Source organism: Phascolarctos cinereus, unplaced genomic scaffold, assembly GCF_003287225.1.
Source record: "Phascolarctos cinereus isolate Bilbo 61053 unplaced genomic scaffold, phaCin_HiC Scaffold_1;HRSCAF=81, whole genome shotgun sequence".
NCBI classification, from domain to species: domain Eukaryota; kingdom Metazoa; phylum Chordata; class Mammalia; order Diprotodontia; family Phascolarctidae; genus Phascolarctos; species Phascolarctos cinereus.
Genome location: NW_027555514.1, coordinates 235,317,045 through 235,335,878, shown reverse-complemented (window position 1 = coordinate 235,335,878; position 18,834 = coordinate 235,317,045). Strand labels below are relative to the sequence as shown.

General features: G+C 40.8%; 1 protein-coding gene across 1 annotated transcript in view; it reads right to left on the bottom strand.

Annotated features, from left to right (window-relative positions):
* MYRFL (myelin regulatory factor like) overlaps positions 1 to 18,834 on the bottom strand; it is a 137,079-nt gene that overhangs the window by 47,346 nt on the left and 70,899 nt on the right. The window contains exons 14-15 of the mRNA XM_078150345.1: positions 5,889 to 6,052; positions 3,482 to 3,546 (exon numbers count right to left, since the gene is read on the bottom strand). Of these exons, the coding sequence (XP_078006471.1) occupies positions 3,482 to 3,546; positions 5,889 to 6,052 (229 nt within the window). The remainder of the gene's footprint in view (positions 1 to 3,481; positions 3,547 to 5,888; positions 6,053 to 18,834) is intronic.

Here is an 18,834-nt window from a genome sequence, read left to right as displayed (position 1 = left end):
AATGAGAGGAGGAGGAAGTAGGGAAAGGGATTGGATGGATGAGGACTGGAACAAGACTCAGTAGGGAATGAGAAGACAGATAATCAAGGAAATAAGTGGAGGAGTTAGTCTTGGCAAGTAGGAAGGCTACCCCATTCTTCAAAACTAGATGAAAAATGAGTTAAGACACAGACAGCTTTGGAACTGTGGAGGAAGGAAAACAATGAATGGTCTCAGTCTCATTAAAGTAAAAGATGAAATCATTTACTGAGAGACAGAAGGGTGGGGTAGGCTTGGAAACTTTTGGACTCAAGCCCCACTACCTCACAGAGTCTTCCTAGACTGTCCAAGGCCAGTGAGCTCTCTTCTGAGCTCTCATATCTGCAATCAATTATGGGGCATTCATTTTAACATTCACTGCTTAACAGATTAAAATAGAGAATTCTTGAAAAACAAAATATCTGCTAGATCCAATGAAAAGATTCTCTAATGGTGAGGTTTCAGACACAATAGTATTCAGTTGGAGAAAGATTTGGATACTTGAGACCCTGATACAACAAACAAATATCTACTTATTCCATTTACATGAAGATCCAGTTTTTCCCCCCACCATCCTTGATTCTAAATCAGTGGAGAATTCAGGAGATTGAATGGATGGAGGGGTTTCTGCCCTTTATAAGCAAGCAAACTGTCATCTAAACGTCAGGTGCCATGTTAGGAGCTAAGATGTAACCACAAAAATGAAATGGCTCTTGCCTCAAGTTGCTTACATAGCATGGGGGAAAACAACACGTTTAAGCATTTATTAAATACATTAAATTAAATTAAATACATAAATAAATTAAATTTATTAAATATAAATTAAATAATTTTTTGAGGGGGAGGTACTAACAGCAGGGTAATTTGGAAAGACTTTATGTAGAAAATGACATGCAAGTTGAGCTTTGAAGGAAATTATCGATTGTAAGAGGCAGAGAAGAGGAAGGAGTGTGTTCCAGGAATGAAGGGCAGAAGTCTACGCAATGGGATCAAGATGAGAGATAGAATGTCATATATAAGAAAGAGCAGAAAGGCTGGTTTGGCTGGACTGGAGTGCTTAAAGGGGACAGTGACATACTTGTCTTCTCTGGAAGGTATGGGAGATAATATCCTTTTAGTATCACGGTAGCAAGGGTGGAGAGAGAAATGGAAGAAAATTAAATCAAGGTTGAATTTCCTTTTCTAGTTTCCTGACTTAAGGGAATGACCATCAGTTCAAAGAGAGTCAAAAAAGCAAGAAAATGGCTAACACAATTGTCTTCAAAAATGTATGAGGATCCTCAGGGCTGTGTCTGAATGAAGATTAATTGAGTCAGACATAAGTAGAGCTGGTAGCCATAGTTGAATCCCAACGGGTAAAAGTTGGCAGGCCTTTGATCCTCCACATCCTTTTTTATAAAGATTAAGCACCTGCTACTGGTTCTGACAGCAAAAGTTAGGCTATACTGGTACCAGAACCAAAGGATAAGAAAACAGTAGTCTGCCACATAGGTGAATGAGTGGTGCCTTCCAAGAGCACCAAGGTGACTCAATTCCACAGGTTATCTCTCTAACACACAAGAAAATTTCCTGATAAAAACTGACTCTCTCTTTTGAAGATGTCATTGACTATCATGGAGTCAACTATCCACTCTACACAGATGTCTTCCAAGTTTAGATTTCCAGCACCAATCTGTTAAGGGCATTCTCATTAGAGGAAATAACCCTAGATTTGCCATGAGAAGACCAAGTTTGAACATCATTTGTGACCCCTATGGGATCTTGAGCCAAGTCATTTAAACTCTCTGTCCTTCAAATTTCACATCTATCAAAATCTGAACCATATATATTTGAATCATAATAAGAAACTGTATTTCTTACTGGGGCTATTGTAGAGGGCATTTGTTCCAGGTATTTTTTGCCTCTGAGGTCTCCTCACACTCTGGGATTACATGATCCAGGGATTTCTAAATTTCAGGCTCACATTTCACTGACACCGTAGAAACACATCCGAAACCAAACTCATCGCCTTCTTTCCCAAATCGCTTCCTCATCCCCACCTCCCTTATTTTTGTAGGATCATAAAACTGGGGCTAGAAGGGACCTCGGAGATCATGTGCTCCAACCCTCTCATTTAACAAATGAGAAGACTGGGACCTAGGAAAGCTAAGTGGCTTGTCTAAGATCACACAAGTTGTAGGCCTTGGAAACAGGGTTCCAACCCAAGTCCTCAGACTAGAGCCAATGCTCATTTCACTATTCTTCTTTGGTTAATGCCCCCATCATCCTTCTTAGATGCCCAGTTTCAAAACCTCAGCGGCACCTTTGCTTCTTACCTTTCCTCAGTATCCGTAACTCCTCAAAGGCCAAGTCCTGCGCATTCTTTCATGCCCTTTTCACTGCCATCCATCCCTTCCTTTGTTCCCTTTGCCACTGCTGCCATCCTAGCTCAGGCTCTTGCTAGATCTTACTGGGACAACTGCAGTAGCCTCCTGAGTAGTCCCTTATGTCTAATCTCTTCCCTCTCCAATCTGTTACATAGTTCAGATTCATTTTTCAAAGCACAGATTTTTATCATGTTATTTCCTTGCAATTTCACTGTCATTTTATTATGTCATTTCCCAGGCAGCTACGTGGCACAGTGGATAGAGAGCCAGGCCTGGTGTCTGGAAGACTTGAGTTCAAATTAACTTCATACACTTACTAGCTGTGTGACCCTGGACAAATCACTTTACCCTGTTTGCCTCAGTTTCCTCATCTATAAAGTGAGCTGTAGAAGGAAATGGCAAACTACTTCAATATCTTTGCCAAGAAAACCCCAAATGGGGTCACAAAGAGTAAGACATGACTGAAATGACTGAACAACAACAAAAATTTCCCTGAAAAAAAAAACCCAAAGTCAATGGTTACCTATTACCTAATGAATAAAGTCCAAACTTTACAGTCTGGCACTCAAGGTCTTTTGGAACCAATCAACCTTTCTAACCACTCCTTATATTCTCCTACACATACTTTGCACTCCAGTCTAACAATCAGCTTTTATTCCCCAAACACGTTGATGATCTCCTGTCTTTGCTCATGCCATGCCTGCCACTGGAAATGCCTTTTCCTGATACCTCTTTCTATAAGAGCTATTTGTACTTCAAGACCCCAGCTCTTCCTTGAATCCTTCTCATCAGAGAGGTTCAGCCCAGCTAGAAGTGATCTTTCTTTCCTGTATCTCCTATAGATTTTGTTATTGTGATAGACTCCTTAATGGTTTCCTTGACTTGATAAAAGTCAGACACAATTGAACAACTGAACAACAAAGAGAGTAAAGGACTTGAGAGTGGAGAATAGTATAGAGTTGAACTGGGTCATCAAGATGAGGAAGGGAGGAGAAAACCTCGTCATCCAAATCAAATAAATTTTTACTTTTTCATGCTCTCTGAAATGATTTTTTACAACACATGAACACATAGATTCATCATTCCTTTAACTCTACTTACCTTGTTGGTTTTAGTAGGAGCCCTTCTCCTCACAGAAGTACCCACAGTTGGGCTAAATTTGCTGAAAAAGAAAAGACTCTTTACTATTCAAATACTTCTGGAAGTGGATAAAATCTTAGACCTGGAGTCACAAAGACTCGAGTTCAAATCTGGCCTTTGACACTTGTTGAATAACCCCAACAAGTCACGTAACCTCTATCTGCCTCAGTTTCTTTATCTGTAAAATGGTGATAATAATAGCACCTACCTCCCAGGGTTGTTGTGAGGATAAAATGAGATAACATTTTTAAGTGCTTTGAAAACCTTTAAGCATTATATAAATGCCAGCTGTTAGCATTGTTGATAGTGTAAACAACTGTATCTACCTTTGATAGCAACGTAAGGTTTATAAAAGAGTTTATATATTATCTCATTTAATCTTTTCAAGTACCTTGAAGGGTATGGAGTATTACTTCCATTTTACAGATGAGGAAACTGAAACCCAGAGAAGGTAAGTGACTTGCCTGGAATCATACTGCTAGGAAAAACTGAGGCAGGATTGATGCCCTGATCTTCCTGAGGCCAGGCCCAGTATCCCATCCAATATCCCATGTTGCCTCTTGGCCCCCGCCTAAGCTGTTACTCTGACTTTCTAGTGACTCAGAGACAGACTTCATCTCTAAGTCAATTTAGAGAAGTCCGGAGAATTAAAGGCTGTTTTTCATGGAAGGAGATTTGGGTAGGAATAAGTGAATGCTGTTCAACCTTGCCTTTCATTTCTTCCAGAGTCAGATAATGGGGAAATGTATACTCACCACCTGAATCTGTAAAGCAAAGTCTCCCCTTGCAGAATTGAGCTCTATGTGAGTTTTCTAAATATATAGATATTTATATATATATACATATATATATATATATATATATATATATATATATTATATATATATATATATATTATATATATACAGAAACAGCCATTGCAGAATAACTAAAGAAGTCACCCTCTGCCCCACATCGTGTCATGGCTGCTCTGCCTCATGTCAGCAATCACCACTTCTTAAAAGTCAGTTAGTGAAAATGGTTATATCATGTGTTGCATAAGGTCACATCAATATCTCCAGAAGCTATGATTGCTTGTGTCTTAATAGCTAAGACCTAAAGCACGGGTTCTTAATCTTTTTTGGGTCATGGATCCCTTTGGCAGATGGTGAAATCCATGGACTCCCCTTCTCAGAATAATGTTTTTAAATGCATGAAATAAAGTTCTCAGAATTATAAAGGAAACTAATTATGTCAGGTAGCATAGTGGGTAGAGTGCCAGGCCTGGAGTGAGGAAGACTCATCTTCCTGAGTTCAAATCTGGGCTCAGACATTTACTAGCTGTGTGACCCTGGGCAAGTCACTTAACTCTGTTTGCCTCAGTTTCCTCATCTATAAAATGAGCTGGAGAAGGAAATGGCAAACTATCCCAGTTTCTCTACTGAGAAAATCCCAAATAGGGTCACAAAGAGTCAGACATGACTGAAACAACTAAACAAAATTATATTGAAAGAAGTTTTCAAAAAAAAAATTTTAAGTTCTCAAACTCCAAGATAAGAGCTCATGCCTTACAGAACTGCCTTCAGCTCAGAGAGAACTGAGACAACGAGGTACAAGTGGGCCTGGAGTCCTTGACCATATTGTCTTCCCTCTCTAGTTTCCCTTCCCTGGCAGTCTCCTTACTACCAATCTGGATTGTTGTGGAAAGAGTATTGGACCTGGAGTCAGGAAGACCTGAGTTCAAATATAGCCTCGGACACATGCTCGCTGTGTGTCCCTGGGCAAGTCACTCGACCTGTGTTTGCCTCAGTTTCCTCAACCGTAAAATGGGGATAATAATAGCGCCTTGTTATGAGGATCAAATAAGATGAAATTTGTAAAGTGTCCAGCACATAGTAGGTGGATTATAAATGCTTATTCCTTTTTCCCTCCCTCCCCGCTCCTGCACTTCTAGTACTAAATATTAGAGCTGGGATTCTCACTCAAGTCATATGACTCTGTGTTCAACAAGCATTCCACTGTTGTTCAAGAGTTTCAGTTGTATCCAACTCCAGCTGAGGGTTTTTTGGGCAAAGATACTGGAGTGGTTTGCCCTTTCCTTCTCAGCTCACTTTACAGATGAGGAAATTGAGGCAAACAGAGTGAAGTGACTTGTCTAGGGTCACGTGGCTAGTGAATATGTGAGGCCAGATTTGAACTCAGGTCTTCCTGACTGCAGGCCCAGTCCACTATGCCACCGTGTTGCCTTAATTCCACTTTACTGTGTTGCTATTCTTTGTCAATCCCCCATCCTTCCCACCCCCTGTAGCAACATAACACCCCTTGGAATCAGAACCCCCGATATGAGCATAAGGGATTGGTCTTCCTACCCCAGCCCTAAGATACCTGAGCGAACTCCCTCCACTGGCTGTGGAGTTCATGCTGCTAAGACGCTTTAACCTGGCCAGCTTTTTGCTCCAGATTTCTAGCTCTTCAATCCTTTCCTCGAGGTTATTTGTTAGTTTACAGAGCTGCTTAACTGCACCTATGTTCTCCATGAAGATCTGATCCTGGAATAAGGGGGAAAAAAAGGTAAATTCATAAAGTAACCAAACAAAAAGAAAAGGCTTGAGGCTTGGATTTCACTAATATAGGGAACCACCAAGTGAGGAAGAGCCATCGCCCATTGCAGAGAGGGACAGCTACGCCCATCCACCTTGCTGTTGTTCAGTTGTTTAAGTTGTGTCTGACTCTTTGTCCAACCCCTTTTGGAATTTTCTTGGCAAAGATACTGCAGTGGTTTGCCACTTCCTTCTCCAGCTCATTTTACAAGTGAGGAAACTGAGGCAAACAGGGTTAAGTGACTTGCCCATGGTCACATGGCTAGTGTCTGAGGTTGGATTGGAACTCAGGTCTTTCTGACTCCAGGCCTAGTGCTCTATCCATTTTGCCACCTCCGTGCCCTAGAATTGTATTTTAAAATGCCTGTGCCCCTGAATGCCCAAGTTCATTCAGAACACACCCGAGGAGGCTTGTAACAAGAAAGCATTCTAGATAGATTGCCAGCTAGTCTGTAAAACTGCTTATACTCAATTTGCAGTAAAATGGAAATATGCCCTTGTAGACCAGAGCCAAGCAAGGGAGCTGAAGGGCACCGTCGTCAAGTTTTGAATTCTAATATTTCTTTTGACTTGGTGTTACGGTGTATTTGAAACTCATTAAAAAAAAAGACAGGTTTCTGGATGTTGATTTGTGCTTTCTCCATTAAAGCCTTGCAAAACTAGACTTCAGATATCATTGACAAGATATGCATTAGGCTGTCTGGATGAAGGATAAGAGGAATGAATCATATCGGTTACAGTTTGGCTTAACTCCCACCTAAGCCCTAAGACTACATGCTTAAATTACTAGAACCAAAAAAGGCGATTGATCATGTCCTTCTTATGAAGAGCTGGAAAAGACAGCAATAGGCAGCTAAGTAGTGCAATGGATAGAGTGCCTAGGCTGGAGTCAGGAAGACCTGAGTTCAAATCCAGCCTCAGACACTTACTAACTGTGTGACCCTGGGCAAGTCACTTAACCCTGCTTGCCTCAGTTTCTTCATCTGTAAAATGAGCTGGAGAAGGAAATAGCAAACCACTCCAGTATCCTTGCCAAGAAAACTCCATGGACAGGTCCACAGGGTCATGAAGAGATGGCCATAACTGAACAATTGAATAACAATAGAAAGGACAAGAAAGAATAGATCAACTAATACCTGGTGACCCTTCCTTGTATCTTAATGAAGAAAAACCAGGATGATAAAGACCTAGACTCTAGGACTGTCCTAGAGGGTACATCAAATCAGGATCACCTGAAGCAACTAGAGATGTTTAGCTTGGAGAAGAGGAGGGAAGACAAAGCATGGGAGGGAAAGGATAGCTATCTCCAAGTATCTGAAGGGCTCTAATGGGAAAGAGAGTTTAGATTTGTTCTCCTTAACTCCACTTGGCTCCACTAATAGGAATGGGTAAAAATGTCAGAGAGACAGATATAAGATTGATAGAAGAAAAATAATCCTAATAATTTGAGATTTAGAAGTGGAATGGGCCATCTTGGGAAGTAGTAGATTATGTCCTCAGTAGATATCTTCAAGTAAATGTTGGGTGGCACCTTGTTGGGGGAAGGGGGAGTAGACTAGATTTTTGGTTGACGATGGGTTAGACCACATGACCTAGATATCAAGGGTAGTTCTTTATACATGATACCACATGGTTTTGATTAATGACCCCATCAGTGGAAAAAGTAAATAGGGATTACCTTGAAGGAGATGAACTACAAGAGTTCCAATATATTTGTTTTAAAACAAGTCTCATTATGTTATGGTCACACCTCAGGCTTAATGCTTTAAATGGTTGGTAGAAGGAAAAGGTTCTGGCAAAGATCACAGTCCACTCTTCCAAAATACAAGGCCAGGAGCTGAGAGGGAAAGACTTTTGATAGGGCGGATTTGGTCTTTCAACTGTGTCCTCGAATGTGGCCACCATTCAAGTCAAACCTCTCAGCTTTCTCTGACATTTCTAACACAAATAGAGCAAGGGATCCAAAAGGCTGGGAAAGAATCAGTGTAGATAAGAGCAGGTTCATGCATTTTAAAAACAGATATACCATAAGAAGTTCAAGCAGAAAAATGTGTCCAGGGCAGAAGAGTTAACTGGTTACTTTATGATGCTTATCCTTATTACAAAGAAATTTATAAAAGAAATTGTCATTCAGTTGTGTCCAATTCTTCATGACCCCATTTGGGGTTTCCTTGGCACAGATACTGGTTTGCCATTTCCTTTTCCAGCTCCTTTTACAGATGAAGAAACTGAGGCAAACAGGGTTAAGTGACTTGCCCAAGGTCATACAGCTAGTACGTGTCTGAGGTCAGATTTAAACTTTGGAAGGTGAATCTTTCTGACTCCAAGCCTGGCATTGTATCTGTAATGCCACCTAGCTGCCCCTTATGACAAGAAATAAAAACCAGAAAAGAGAGAGAGAGAGAGAGAGAGAGAGAGAGAGAGAGAGAGAGAGAGAGAGAGAGAGAGAGAGGAGGGAGAGAGAGATGAATTAAGAAGCTCAAAGTCTCATCACACCATTTGGCAAAATCTTCCGAAGAAGCCTGTCTGAATTCCATACCTCTGATTAGATTAAAATCCTCTGGTTGGCATCGAAAGCTCTTCCTAACCCGGCCCCTTTCTATCTGCACCCCCTTCCACATAATCTGTGATCCAGCAGCACTGGCCTCGTTGCTGTTCCTCACACAGAGCACGCCATCTCCCCACCCTAGCTATTTTTATGGGCTGGTCCCCCTCCCTGAAATGATCTTCTTCTGGGTTGCCCTGGCCTCCTTCAAAACTGATCTCAGCAGATGAAGCCCTAGGTGTGGAGTCAGGAGAACTGAGTTCAAATCCAAACTCACACACTTACTAGCCACGTGATCGTGGGAAGGTCACTTAACCTGTGTCTGCCTCAGTTTCCTCAGCGATAAAATGGGAATAATAGCACTTACTCCCGTCTCCCCCCAGGGTAGTTATGAGGCTTAAACGGGATACTATTTCTAAAGCATTTAGCACGTATGGCACGTAGTAAATACTAAATTAATGTTTATTTCCCTCCCTTTCCCCACACCCCCATCTTCTGCAGGAAGCCTTTCTAGGTCCCTTTCATGGCTAGTGCCTTACTCTAAGGTTACCTCCCATAAATCTAAGGTAATGTGTAGACACGTGCTTATTTGTATGTTGTCTATCTCATTACAATACGAGCTCTTGGAGAACAGGGACCGTATTTCTGCCTTTCTTTATACCCCCTATGCTTAACACAGTCCCTGGCACATAGTAAGCAGTTAATAAATTATTATTGACTCATTAACTAATGGTGTTACATCCTTACCTTTACTTAGAAGTGAAGATGTAAATATAATATAAATATAAATAAAATAGTGTATATATAATATAAATATAAATAATATAATATAAATACAAAAATATATAAACAAATAAATGTGTGGATTGTGTAAACATATAATAAATGTATGGATGCAAGTGAATATATAAATATATGTGAGTACATATGTGAATAAATATAAAATATAAATGAATATTTAAATAAATAAATATGTAAATGTAGGTAAATACATAAATAAATAAAGCAGCAAAAAAAAAGACAGTAATAACAAAGAAGTAAGGTAAGGACTTAGGTCAATACAATATGGCACTCACAAGGACAGCCTAGTGTACTAGAAAGAGTATTTTGGATTGGGAGACAAGAACCCCATATTCAAAATGTTTCTAGCTGTAGGACCTTGACCAAGTGCTTTAATTTTCTTATCCATAAAATGGGGGACTTATTAGAAGGAAAATATTTGTAAGTCTTAAAATACTACAAATGATCACTAAACATTAAGCACCTACTATGTGCTAGTCATTGTACTAGGCATTGGAGGTTACAAAGACAAATGAAACAGTCAATAAACATTTACTAAGCACCCTACTATGTGCCAGGCACTGTGTTAAACACTGGGGATATACATATGAAAGAGAAGACAGCTCCTGCCTTCAAAGAGTTTACAATCTAACGGGGATGCAACAAGTGAGAGGAAGTTGAAAAGGAGAAGGGGCTGGGAAAGAAGGGAAGGTGAGGCACTGTGGAGGCTGATCCAAGGAGTGCAAACTTGTGGGTGATGAAGAGAGGCTGGTCCGGGAGCCCCCTTTCAATGGAGGCTTTGGGAAGAGTTCATTGCTCTACCTGGCAGCCCTCCAGTCAGAGGCACAGAGAGTACTAAGGATACCTATGGAGTGTGAATACCACGGCTGATGCACTCTCACCAGATGATGAGTGTCCTGATAAGGAATTTTCCTGGGAGCATGGCAGAGTCCAGTCCAAGAAGCGCCAGCTGGTGCTTCCCTCTTCCCCTCCCCTTCAACCTCAAAGAATTAACTTCTTACTGGCAGGAACATCACATAATATATAAAAAGTAAAGATATGCAAAGTATACACAAAGGTAATTTCTGGGGGTGAAGAGGCACTAGCAGCTGAGGGGACCAGGAAAGGCCTCATGTTGGAGTTGCAGCTTGAGGTGAGCCTTAAAGGGGGCTAGGGATTCTCTTATTACCGATGGGCTCTGTGGCTATTCCCTTCACCAATGCAGATTGCAATTACTTAGTAGACAGTTTCACGAGCGTCCATGGTGAATGAATTCATGCCTTGGTGGCCCGTTTTCTTGCTTCTTTGTACTTAGATAGACTAGTCTTCAGGCAACAGATGTGTATCATTCATCATCAAGGCAGTACTCTAAGCCTTTCCAATTTGATAGGATGTTCTAGAATCTAGAGTCTGTGCTCCCCAGTCTTGAAGCAAGACGTTCAGGAACTCAGGATCAATAAGCCTTCAGACTAGGGCTTTAGTCCGTCAATAAGCATTTATTAAGCACCTACTATGTGCCGAGTACTGTGCTAAGCTCTGGGGATACAAAAAGAGGCAAAAAACAATCCCTGCCCTCAGGGAGTTTATAATCGAATGGGGGAAACAACATACAAACAAATAGATACAAACAAGCTCAGATAAATAGCAGAGGATAAGTAAGAAATAATTAACAGAGGGAAGGCACTAGAATTAAAATGGGGTTGGGAAAGGTGAAGGACACTCTTGTCAGAGGTCACAGGAAAAATCTAGAGCTGGCAGAGACCTGTGAGATCAGCTAGTCTAATCCTTTCTTTTAGAGATCAAGAAACTGAGGCCTGGAGAGATGAAGGGATTTGCTCAAAGTCAAATAGGTAGGATCTAGCAGGGCTGGGATTTCAATATAAGCCCTTGGACATCACTGCTCATCCCAGCCCAGCACTCTGCTTCCCATATTAAATATAAATGTCTGTGAGGTTATTACATTGCCCTATTAAATCTATTTTATGTACTTAATAGAGCTCCATATTATACAATGTATAGCTGTGCCATTAATAGCTCATTCATTCAACCAATTTTGGATGCCTTTTGGGTGTTGACTAAATAATTGAATATGTTTATAGTCATATATATATATATATATATGTATATAAGGTAGGCAGCAAGCCCACAGATAAGAATGTAATCCACAGTATTGTTCCCGTGGGAAAAAACATATTTGACTTTGATTCATCTGACTGAATAGAGACTTGGCCTAAGAGCCAGGAAGATCTGGGTTCAAATCCTACCTCTGACACACATTAGCTCTGTGAACACATGCAAGTCAGTCATTTCTCTGAAATTGTTACAAATAGGAGCAGCAAATAGCACACTGGGCCTGGAGTCAGGAAGACTTGAGTTCAAATCCAGCCTGAGATACTTACTAGATGTGTGACCCTGGACAAGTCATTTAACCTCTGTCTGCCTCGTTTCCTCAATTGTAAAATAGGATAATAATTGTGCCTACCTCCCAGGATTATCGTGAGGATAAAGATGAGATGATGTTTGTAAAGTTCTTAGCACAGTGTCTAGAATACAGTAGGCATCTTATAAATGCTAATCGTTATTATTATTATTATTAGTTATCTCCAGGGAAAGAGGAACTTTGAAGGACAGTTAACAATTGGCTGATCAGACAACCAGAGAGACCTCTTAGACTACCTTTACTAACTTGACTGTTCATATGCCAGGAACGATAAACCTGTGAGGTTTGTGTGACCTTGGGTGTCACTGCCAGAGACAAATCATTCAACTTAAATACAAAATTCCTATGATTTCAGCTTGGGAACTAGAAGAGGCCTCAGAAGCCATTTGAATTCAACAAGCATTGTTAAGTACCTACTATATGCCAAGCACCACGCCAGGGGACGGGGCTACAAAGACAAAAATAAGAGTCCTTGCCATTAAGAAGCTTATGTTTTCCTGGAGGAGCTACACCATGTATAAAAATTGAGATAAAGAGAACATGCAAAATAATGAAAGGCAATGAGGCACAGGACAGAGAGCCAAATTTGGAGTCAGAACAATCTAGGTCCTAGTCCTACCTTTGACAAATAGAATCTATATGATTGTGGACAAATTCTATCACTTCCATGTGCCCACAAGCAACTTTCTAAGATTTGATGTTATTAATGAGTTGCCGATTTGCATTGGTAGAGGGATTTTTTGCACTGGGAGTTCCCCACTCCAATGGTCTAGATTTTTAAAAAATTGTTCTTCAGTTCTTTCAGTAGTGTCCAACTTGTAGGGGTTTTCTTGGCAAAGATACTGGAGTAGTTTGCCATTTCCTTCTCAGCTCATTTTACAGATGAGGAAACTGAGTCAAACTGGGTTGAGTAACTTGCCCAGGGTTGCACAACTAGTACATGTCTGAGGCCGGATTTGAACTCACAAAGATGAGTCTTCCTGATTCCAAGCGCAGTGCTCTATCTACTGTGCCCTTTTTAAATGCTCCTTTTAAAAATACAAAGTAATATAAATTATTGGAGGGACATGGGGCACCAACAACTTAAGTTGGGGAGAAAAATCAGGAAAAGCCTCAGGTAGAACTTATCTGATTTAATTAGAGTGGAGAACTCCTGGCATGGAAAAAATCCTTCACCAAAACAGATCCGTAATTCATTTATAACTTACAAAAAAGCCTGAGCACCTTTGAGGGAAGTTAGTGACTTGTGAGACAGAGGAGAGGATGACAGGAATGTACTGAAGATGAGGTCGCTGCTTTGAATTAATAGGAGTTTTTTCTGAGTGCACCCCATGCCAATGAAATAATTGGTCCAGATTTTTTAAAAATATAAAGTAATAAGAACTAAAAGGCTGGGGGGAGGGAGAAAAGAAGAGGGAGAAGGAAAGGAGAGGGAGGGAGGTGAAGACAGACAGCCTGAGGGAGGAAAAGAGACACAGAGAGACAGAGAGATAGGCAGAGAGAGACTAACAAAATTCATCTGTAATTTAACACCTAAACCTGAGGAGAAGAGGAATGGAATGCATTGTACAGTCTATTCACAGACATGAAGACAGAAGATGGAATGTTGCACATGTTAAACAGCCAGCAGGCCAGTTTGTCCAGGATAGGGAAATGTATGAGAGAATAAGATGAAATAAAAATGAAAAGGTAGATAGAGGCAATTATAGAGGGCTTTCTGAGTCAGGCCGAGAATTTTTCTGTATTATCCTAGAAGACTCTTGATGATTTCTGAGTAGAGGGGGTGACATTGTCACACCTGAGTTTCAGGAAAATCAGTTGGACATCTGTTAGGAGGATGGATTACAGATAGGAGAGAATGGATGCAAAGAAACCAATCAGGAGGCTATTGTAATGATCCAGGTAAGAGCTGATGAGGGCTTGAACCAGGGGAGAGGCTTGTGTATTTCATGTATTTCAGCAGTGAGTTAAGCCTGCTGTCAGTGCCACTTTCTTCAACACTGGCTTGCCTGTGCCTCTGGGTAGATCCAAGGTAAAAGTAATTCAACTGGTAAATAAAGTATTCCTCTCAAAGAGGAAATAAAGGAGAGGTTTTTACCGCCCTCCTGATCGATCACCATGGCATTGATTTTTGAGCATGCCAAAGAAAATCATCAAGCAATATCCACCAAGCCATGTATGGGTGCCTATTAAGAATCTTGCAACGGCTAGACTTCTGCCCCTGGACATCATAATGTATCTACAGACATAACTCAGGAGCAGTTTTCTGCCGTCATCCCACACAGAGAGACATCCATGGAATATTTTTGTATTTCCTGAACTACAGGAGAGCAGTCAGGTGAACTTGACATTGGACTTATGAATACAATAATAAATTATCACCATAAATTAGTGTTATTATCATTATTATTGCTAAAAAGTATAACCCTCTCCACTTTGAGTGAGTCTCTCAGTGAAGGAACGTTGTCCATCCTAATTGAATGAATGAATGGAAAAACATTTTAGGCATTTATTAGTACAGTGCAAGACACTAAGTGCATAGAAGAGACAGAGGCAGAGAGACAGGAAGAGGGCGATACATAAATATCCACATGTCCATATATCCACATATGGTGCATACATATAGAAAGAGGAATTATGGCCACGGAATGGTGCTTTGGTCTGGGAAGAAGTCAGAAGAATGAGGAGGGAAGCTCCTCCTGGGACAGTGGATTGAAATGCTAGATACAACTGTAGTACTGATTGGATTACAAATCCCAAAGCAGAAACAAGGAGTAGGGAAGCATACCCAATTGCAGACCAGCACATGGCAGAGGTGAACAAGCATGAGAAGGTCTGCGGCCAACAGCCAGGCCACAGGGAGGGAGTTCCAAAGCCCTTCAGGGCATAGTTTATGAACATATGAAGCTAAGTAATTTATGAAAAATATGGTGAACCTACCAAGGTTATATGGGCAGCTAGGAGGCACAGTGGATAGAATGCCAGTCCTGGAGTCAGGGAAACGCATTTTCTTGAGTTCAAATCTGGCCTCAGACACTTACTAGCTGTGTCACCCTGGGCAAGTTACTTCACCCTGTTTGCCTCAGTTTCCTCATCTGTAAAATGAGCTGGAGAAGGAAATGGCAAACCACTCCAGTACCTTTGCCAAGAAAACCCAAAACGGGGTTACGATGAATCTGAAACGACTCAACAACAGTAAATGTAAGGCTCCTTCTGCATTTATTTGCATTATTTTGTTAATGTAAAGGTATCCAGTGCAGTTTAAACTCTTCAGATTGCACTAAGACTTTTGGGACACCCCACGTTTATTTGGTATCTACTGATACTTCTACCTGTTGTCTCCCTCATGGTGATGTAAGCCCCTTGCAAAGCAGAGTGTGTTTTGCTCTTTGCACTTGCAACTTTAGCATTTAGCACAGTGCCTGGCACACAGTAGACATTTAATAAATGCTCGTTGATTGACTGAGGGAGCTGGGCCCTCCCTGGAGACAGTAGCTTCTATACTCCAAAGAATGGTGATGAGGATCTACATTTGCCATTAGAGGAGAATGGTCAGTAATTGCAGGTACTGTTCACCAGTGATGGGGCCAGGTTGGTCAGCTCGGCTAAAAGCTGCCTCTGGCATAACATAGTACAAAAGCCTTAATGCAGTGTTAAGTGCTATCAAAATTTAAACCTATTCTAAGACTTTTGGGGCACCATGTAATCCTCAACAGCAGTTTAAAACTGAACTAAGAATGTGGGGACACCCTGTGTTTCAGGGATCAAGGACTCAGCACTGACAAATCCAAAGTCAGAGAGGTATGTAGAAGCATAGAAAGGCAGAGTTGGGCATGACGCCGGAGGTCATTTAAAGCAACCTCCATCCAAAGCATGAATCCCATCAGCAATAACATCTGCTTAAAGACTTCCAGGGACAGGAACCTCCTGAGACAGTCCATTCCATATATGGCAGGTTTGCATTCCATACGAGAGCTTCATAACAATATCAAATTTCAATACAAATCCCTATCTCCAGCATTCCAGTAGCTTCATGTCATATGTTGTACCTTCTACATTATGGCTTCAAATTTGTCACATGCTAAAAACTGAATTTTTTTCATTAATCCATTAATTTATTCCCCAATTTTTATGTAGCACCTACCATGTGTAGTATTGTAGGATATTGTAGGACAGCTGTTATTTTATAGTTGGCTAGGATTCAGGTTGGGCAGATAAAAGAAAATTTAAGGATTGGTGAGAACAGTATCAAATTGGGATGTGAGTGTCTATGTCTTTGAAAGTTGTTCAAAAATATATCTTTGGAACTAACAGGTACAAAATTTTTAAGTTGAGCTATTTTGGCAGTTACATGTTTACAAATACAGTGTAGAAGATTCATGGTTTTAAAGAATATGTATGAGATTTGTTGTTTGCTCATTTTCAGTTGAGTCCAACTCTTTATGAGCCCATTTGGGGTTTTCTTGGCAAAGATATTGGAGTGGTTTGCCATTTCCTTTTCCAGTTCATTTTACAGATGAAGAAACTGAGGCAAACAGGGTTAAGTGATTTGCCCAGGGTCACACAGCTAGTAAATGTCTGAGGCCAGATCTGAACTCAGGGAAATGATTTTTCTTGACTCTAGGCCTGGCATTCTGTGCACTATGGTACCACCTAGCCACCCTTGTATGTATGAGATTCCAGTTGGAATCTCACACAAAATATCTGCCTGTGAGTTCTAATCGTATGATGGCGATCCCACTGCCATTACATGACAGCATGCCTGAATTGCCATTTTTCAGGTTGTTTTGTTTTGTTTTGTTCTGTTTGTATCAGGGTTAAGAAGCATCTTTTAAAGGCTAAAAATGAACAGGTTCAAATATAAATGAATAACAAATGTCACATCCCCCACCAGACCTTTTACACCAAAGGTATTAACTGAAAGCAAAAGAAGTCAATTTGGTTTTTCTTCTCTTCTCTCCCTACCCACCTGTGGAAGTTTACGACAAAATAACCAATACGAAGAAGAAGGAAAGAGTCTGTATAAGCCACCAAATGTTAAATCACTGCTTGAAATATCAAAAACCTAGCAGTAACACTATACACCCAGAGAAAGTTTAAACCAAAACCAAGCTTACGATCATTTATATATTATAAAGACACATGGTACACTTAAGGTGGGTGGGGTTGTGGGAGAGGGATGACAAACACTTATTAAACACCTACTGTGTGCCAAGCACTATGTTTTACAAATATAATCTCATTTGAGCCTTAAGGGAAGCCCATGACTTGTATAAATTATTTATATGTATTTATTTATAAAGAGAGAGGGACAGGTAAGGGGGGAGGAAAGAGGGGAAGGAGGGAAGGGGAAAAGGGAGAAAGAGAGAGGGAAAGGGAAAGGGGGGAAGGAGAGAGAGGGAGAGAGAACAGGTGATCTTGGGTTCCTGAAGTATATACCCAAAAATATAATCTTCCTCTCATCCCACTGGAACCTTAAACTCGGCCCCCTGAAAGTACTTTAGCCTTTGATAAGTGAGCTTTTCCCTTATCTTGTCCCAAACCAGGCTACCACACCATTGCCCTGCCTTTTCCAAACCATGCCTCCAAGTACTTACTCTGTGTGCTGCCCTCACCCCTCCACTCCCTCTCCAGTTCATTTAAGTCTCCCCCACCCCGAAAGTAAGCTCCCTTGTCATTTGGGTATTCTGTGGGTAGCACAGTGCCTGGCCAATAGTATGTCCTTAATTAATTATTTTTCATCCTTGATTCAAATTTTAACAATTACTGCCACAATGAGATGACTGACCTGACAGTGAACAGTGTCTAATCTTAAGATTTAGTCTAGGGGTGACAGCTAGGTGGTGCAGTGGATAGAGCACCAGCTCTGGAGTCAGGAGGACCTGAGTTCAAATCCAGCCTCAGACAACTTGATACTTACCAGCTGCATGACCCTGGGCAAGGCACTTAAACTCAACTGCCTCACCAAAAAACAAAACAAAAAAAGACTCCATCTAGGCTTCTTGCCAGAAGATTTCACATGAGGTTAGCATGGGAGCATAATGGATAAGGTGCTGCACTTGCACTTAGTAAGATCTGAGTTCAACTCAACTGTGTGACTCTGGGCAGGTCATTTAACCTCAGTCAGACTCAGTTTCCTTATCTGAAAAATGGGTATGTTAGTAGCCCAGGACTTCATGGGATTATTGGAAAGATCAAATGAAATAAGCTATATAAAAATTGCTTTGCAAACCTTAAAGCACTAATTAGGGGCTATTACTTTTGTTGTAATTATTATATAGCGAATGATGAAATGTTTTTGGCCACAGCAACTCACAAAGACAATCTACTAGAAAACAAAGGGGCAGCAATTTACATTGGTGGAGGGAGTACTCACCCTGATGAAATCCCCAGTCCTTGAAGTATGTCAAGATGGTGCTGGTTTTGTGAATTGAGCACTGAGCTACAAATAAAAACCTATAGTCTATTCTGAGATGGAATTGGGTTTGGCTTTATGACCTTAAATAAATCACATTTCTGAGTCAATTTCTTCATCTACAAAATGGAAGATAGTCTGTGCCAGCACGTAAAGAATCGAAATCATCTCTGGTACAGCATAGAGGAAAGAGCATTGAACTTGGATCCAGGAAGACCTGAAGTCAAATCCTACCCTAGACACTTACTAATTGTGTGACCCCAGGCAAGTCACTTAACCTCTCCGTGTCTCAGTTTCTTCTTCTGTGAAATGAAGGCCTCCAGGATCCCTTCCAATTCTAAATCCATATTCCTATGAAAGGTCATAGCATAGAAAACAGCATGGAAAAGCAGAATCTGATTAATTTTGTTGCACATAACATGTAAGAAAGAGAAGTTATGGATTAAATTTTCAGGGGTTAGTCTTCAACTTTGCATTCCTCCATTAGATTATAAACTCCTTGAAGGCAGGGGTTGTCTTTTGCTTCTTTTTGTATCCCTTGCCCTTATCAT